General features: G+C 39.2%; 1 protein-coding gene across 1 annotated transcript in view; it reads left to right on the top strand.

The window, feature by feature from the left end:
• LOC131951678 (equilibrative nucleoside transporter 4) overlaps positions 1 to 6,000 on the top strand; it is a 34,178-nt gene that overhangs the window by 20,144 nt on the left and 8,034 nt on the right. The window contains exon 8 of the mRNA XM_059314034.1: positions 3,487 to 3,727. Coding sequence (XP_059170017.1) covers positions 3,487 to 3,727 — 241 coding nt within the window. The remainder of the gene's footprint in view (positions 1 to 3,486; positions 3,728 to 6,000) is intronic.

The raw sequence follows: 6,000 nt of genomic DNA, 5'->3' as shown, positions 1-6,000 counted from the left end.
TCGTTAAAATTGTTTTAAATGTTTGCGTGTATTTGTGGAAAATCTAAATTTCGACACAAATCTAATGCAACAATTTCGTTCAAGTTTCTGATGACACATAATAAATTTTTAGTCTGATAAGTGATTAAATTAGTCGGTAAAAACTAATTTCGTGATCGCTGTATTCAACATAAAAAAGGGGAGATAACAAGCTTTAAAAACAAACTATACAAGATCAGTCGTGTGAGCTGTATTCACGTATGTTTCTATAGCTGAGGACCCACCACAGTCTATTGAGAGGCAAATATTCAGCAGTTTTCAACTCCTAGTGTTTCCTGCCATTGCAGTTTTTTTTTTTAAATTTCTCTCCAACTCTCTCCGTTAATTTTCATAATGTTGTTTTAACCCTTTCCCCGGCGACTGGGTGTAATCGACCCGAAGTCGCTATATTTTTGCTCATATCTCGAGTCTCGTTTTATAAATTTTTCTGGGCCTCATTCCCATCTATAAGGTGGTTGGGATGAACACATTGGAGGTTGTAAATTTTAAAAATATGCGTAAAAAATTTTTTTATGAGGGTTTGAAATTTTTTAATACGGTCCCTGGCAACTGGGTGCTACACACCCGTACACAATTTTGAATGGAAAAAATATTTATAACTTATAAACTGGCTTCTAACAATTTGTTTTTACTCATTGTGGGTTAAGTCATTGTGTTACATTTTCAAAGTTTAACTATAAATTAACAATCTGAAGGTATTTGACTAACAAAAATATCAAACCAATTGAAGTAATCAACTTTAGTAACAAAATATTAGAACATTAACACGTTTTAAAAATTTGCACCTCAGAGAGCACAGTTGTTAGTTAAAATTAAAATAACTGGAATTTCCTTTTGCTGGCAGAGAACTTTAGTTGTTTTTTTTTTATAAAATATGGGCACCCTTTTAGTGGTGTTACATGAGTCACATGTCCAAAATATTTTAATTCCATACTTATCGGAATTGCTTGGTATGTATTGGATAAATCTACTCCCACCTCTAAAATCAACCACTTGCTAATTAGTAATGACCTCTCCAGAAACATAACACTTTTCTAAATTTGAATGGAATATCTACCATAATGGAAGCAAATATACCATGAGCCTGATGGACTGTTAGTGTTATTGTTGTGAAGTGAATATGACCCAGAAGGTTGCTGAATTTCTTCATAGAAAATTCTGCCTTCAAAAACTTCCATAAGCAGAACAGAATTGACATACAACTAAATTGTTATTCTGCAGAGTGCCAGTGTCTCCTCTTGCTTTCTCTCCATCTCTGCTAATGCAGTCAAATATTGGTTGTATTATTTTTTGTATTCATGCACAGAAGAAATATTTAGGGTCAGACTGCTTATAAATTTCCTGGGATTAGCACTTCAGGCAGTGGTCTAGTGTACTGTTACTTTGTCTTTCCTGAAAATATTTCTTTTTCTTCACTTTGCACCAGCCGTTTCATTTCATTATGAGTGCCAACTGTTGACACATTATTGATAGTTGAAATGCAGTATAGTGGGTAGACCTCGTCATCAGAGCTGCTTGATACTGTTGGCTGCCATTCTTCATCTTCTACCTCTGATACTAATAGTTCAGACTCAAAACTTGTTGGTCATTTTCACCTGCTATACTAAAACTGGCACATATATTCCTTTATCATTAGCACTTGAGTTTAGACAAAAGCGTTCAAGACTTGTTTCTGTTGTGTTCTCAATAACGTTTGTGACTATTTATAAACCTTACTCTCAGGGTCACAACCTGTAGAACACCCACCCCACTTCCAGTTTGATCAATTAATTGCCCAGTATTAACTTACAAGCAGCATTACAAAGTTGTTTTGCTTTTTTGTCCTCATTCGTACTCCTAATGAGGTAAATGTCAAGTTACTCTAAAAGGCTCGAATGTCTCTATCTACATTCCAGAGCTCCCTAAAAGAGTACAAATCACTATATATGTCCTCCCACAGGCAATCTTACCCCTGCATTTCATTAACCTATTGTAACTCTAAACTACAGTTCTGTCTGTAACTGCAAGTCAGAGCTCCAGCAAAGAGTATAAATCACTACATGTGTCCACCCACAGGTTAACTCTAGTTTGAGAATCCCACCAACCACTAATATCATATTACAGCTCTCCCATTGACAACAACATGTCTTGTGTTCCCCATGGCCTCTGTGCCCTGAATACCTCAACTGTGTCAGTATTGTTACCCACCCCACAATGAACAAAGAAAAGAATTTACTATAAGAAAGTCTTTGGGCGTGATCCACCCAGTTGCCGGGGACAGAGTACCAAATATGTTGCCGGGGAAAGGGTTAAACATTTCTCTACGCCAGGTTTGTTTGGGACTACATCTTTAGCTTAATCCTTGTGGACATTGCTTAAACTTTGTATGGCTTATCTGGCCTATCTATCTCCTTCATTACTCATGTACTATCCCATACTGCTGTGTTAGGCAAACAACTATTGGTTAGCTAATTATAGCATACGAGCTGACCCGCGAGGTATCATACGCCGCTATTTAAATTCATATTTTTCAGTAATTCATAATTTGTGAATTCGACACTACCAATGCTGTGACTGAAAATATTTTGCTTTATAACACTATCAGTAGCTAGTGAAGGACGATTATCCTCACCCTCACTTTCCACTCCTCTCAGCTCACCAGACTGGTGGGGGTGGTAGTGATTTTGTCTGTTGAGCTTACGTCCTGGTGTCTCGCATGGTCCCAATGAAGAGAATTATATATATACGAGCCGACCTGCGGCGTATCACACGCCGCTATTTAGTTTTATTTTCTACTTTTCAGTAATTCATAATTTGAGAATTCGACAGTACCAATGCTGTCACTGAAAATATTTGCTTTAAAACACTAAAACCCTCCTTTCCCCCTACCCCCCCCCCCCCCCGTGAAAGCAGCCTCCTCTTAGTTACCTCCCCTAAGTTTAAAATCGTTTCAAACTAAATTAAATGCCCCTAATAGCCGTCACTAAACCCGGCTCTACGATTGTAAACATTTAGCATGAACCACAGCTCACCAGACCATGTAGGGGTGGGTGTTGTAGCGATATGCCTAGAGAGGAAGAGAAGGGGCTGCTAGGAGGCGCGCCTACAGCTTGGTGTTTTCTATCGCCTCCAAGAAGAGAATTATATATATATATATATATATATATATATATATATATATATATATATATATATATATATATATATATATATATACATATATATATATATATATATATATACATATATATATATATAGATGGATTATTGTCTGTTCCAGTCTCCCTGTGATGGTCGCCGGCTTACCGCCCCCTACCACGGTCACCGTTCCATACCAGTTCTTATTTTGGTGTTACACTAAGGATGTTGATTTATATTTAAAAGCTTATTACTATAAAAACATGTTTATACTTTTTTATTTTTATTCTAATCTTTATGAGCAGCTCATCGATGGCTTTTTATCCACAGATGCTGACTGCTGTCAAACACAACTACACAAAGCTCCGCCTACTTATTTATTCTTTAGCGCGCATTGCGTTGATTCCATTGGTTGTTTTGTGTATAATACCTCGTGCACGCCCTACACTTAGTGGAGAGGCGTGGTCAATCTTCATTACGATACTGTTGGGTGTGACCAACGGATTTTTTGGCAGTTTACCCATGGTGCTGGCACCAGCGCAGGTCGCGCCACGTCTGCGGGAGTTATGTGGTAAGTTTTCTACCCACACTAGAGTTGTGTGGTAAGTTTTCTCCCCACACTAGAGTTGTGTGGTAAGTTTTCTCCCCACACAATAGTTGTGTGGTAAGTTTTCTCCCCACACTAGAGTTGTGTGGTAAGTTTTCTCCCCACACTAGAGTTGTATGGTAAGTTTTCTCCCCACACAATAGTTGTGTGGTAAGTTTTCTCCCCACACTAGAGTTGTGTGGTAAGTTTTCTCCCCACACAATAGTTGTGTGGTAAGTTTTCTCCCCACACTAGAGTTGTGTGGTAAGTTTTCTCCCCACACTAGAGTTGTATGGTAAGTTTTCTCCCCACACTAGAGTTGTGTGGTAAGTTTTCTCCCCACACAATAGTTGTGTGGTAAGTTTTCTCCCCACACTAGAGTTGTGTGGTAAGTTTTCTCCCCACACTAGAGTTGTGTGGTAAGTTTTCTCCCCACACAATAGTTGTGTGGTAAGTTTTCTCCCCACACTAGAGTTGTGTGGTAAGTTTTCTCCCCACACTAGAGTTGTGTGGTAAGTTTTCTCCCCACACAATAGTTGTGTGGTAAGTTTTCTCCCCACACTAGAGTTGTGTGGTAAGTTTTCTCCCCACACTAGAGTTGTATGGTAAGTTTTCTCCCCACACTAGAGTTGTGTGGTAAGTTTTCTCCCCACACAATAGTTGTGTGGTAAGTTTTCTCCCCACACTAGAGTTGTGTGGTAAGTTTTCTCCCCACACTAGAGTTGTATGGTAAGTTTTCTCCCCACACTAGAGTTGTGTGGTAAGTTTTCTCCCCACACAATAGTTGTGTGGTAAGTTTTCTCCCCACACTAGAGTTGTGTGGTAAGTTTTCTCCCCACACTAGAGTTGTATGGTAAGTTTTCTCCCCACACTAGAGTTGTGTGGTAAGTTTTCTCCCCACACAATAGTTGTGTGGTAAGTTTTCTCCCCACACTAGAGTTGTGTGGTAAGTTTTCTCCCCACACAATAGTTGTGTGGTAAGTTTTCTCCCCACACTAGAGTTGTGTGGTAAGTTTTCTCCCCACACTAGAGTTGTATGGTAAGTTTTCTCCCCACACAATAGTTGTGTGGTAAGTTTTCTCCCCACACTAGAGTTGTGTGGTAAGTTTTCTCCCCACACTAGAGTTGTATGGTAAGTTTTCTCCCCACACTAGAGTTGTGTGGTAAGTTTTCTCCCCACACAATAGTTGTGTGGTAAGTTTTCTCCCCACACTAGAGTTGTGTGGTAAGTTTTCTCCCCACACTAGAGTTGTATGGTAAGTTTTCTCCCCACACTAGAGTTGTGTGGTAAGTTTTCTCCCCACACTAGAGTTGTATGGTAAGTTTTCTCCCCACACTAGAGTTGTGTGGTAAGTTTTCTCCCCACACATTAGTTGTGTGGTAAGTTTTCTCCCCACACTAGAGTTGTGTGGTAAGTTTTCTCCCCACACTAGAGTTGTATGGTAAGTTTTCTCCCCACACTAGAGTTGTATGGTAAGTTTTCTCCCCACACTAGAGTTGTGTGGTAAGTTTTCTCCCCACACTAGAGTTGTGTGGTAAGTTTTCTCCCCACACTAGAGTTGTGTGGTAAGTTTTCTCCCCACACTAGAGTTGTGTGGTAAGTTTTCTCCCCACACTAGAGTTGTATGGTAAGTTTTCTCCCCACACAATAGTTGTGTGGTAAGTTTTCTCCCCACACATTAGTTGTGTGGTAAGTTTTCTCCCCACACAATAGTTGTGTAAGTCATCTTCTCCCCACATCTAACAAGCGCTAGGTTCAGGCCCTATGTTTTCTCTGTGATCTACTTTGACTCCAGAAAGTCGAGGGAAAGCTACAAACGCTAGCGTCACAAGACGGGGCGTGGGATGCGAACCGCACGGGGTACACCATCCATGGGCATGGGCTGAAGCAATTCGATATGTTTGGAAAAACATTTAATGGGAGATTAAAAATTAGTTTAATCAAAGTTATTTACATCATTAGCTTTGGTACATCATATATAGTCCTAGGCCTATAGTCGTTGGCAGAGGGGTTGACACCCAGGGAAATCAGATTGGGTGTCACTGGACCTACATCTAACATTATTTTTTTCTCGCAATATTGTGATCTACTAACTTAGAGTTAATATATAAACAAATTTCAACGAATTAAATAAAAATAAAGTTATCTATACTGGTCAGCAATCATCGGCTTGTTTTTAGAAAGATCTAACAAAATATGTAGCCTGTCAATATATTCGGGTTACGATAGTAAAATTTAGTAAATGTTTCTAACTACA

This window comes from Physella acuta, unplaced genomic scaffold, assembly GCF_028476545.2.
Source record: "Physella acuta isolate Inbredline_101_S28 unplaced genomic scaffold, ASM2847654v3 ptg000820l, whole genome shotgun sequence".
Taxonomy (NCBI): domain Eukaryota; kingdom Metazoa; phylum Mollusca; class Gastropoda; family Physidae; genus Physella; species Physella acuta.
This window is presented reverse-complemented; position numbering and strand designations above follow the sequence as displayed.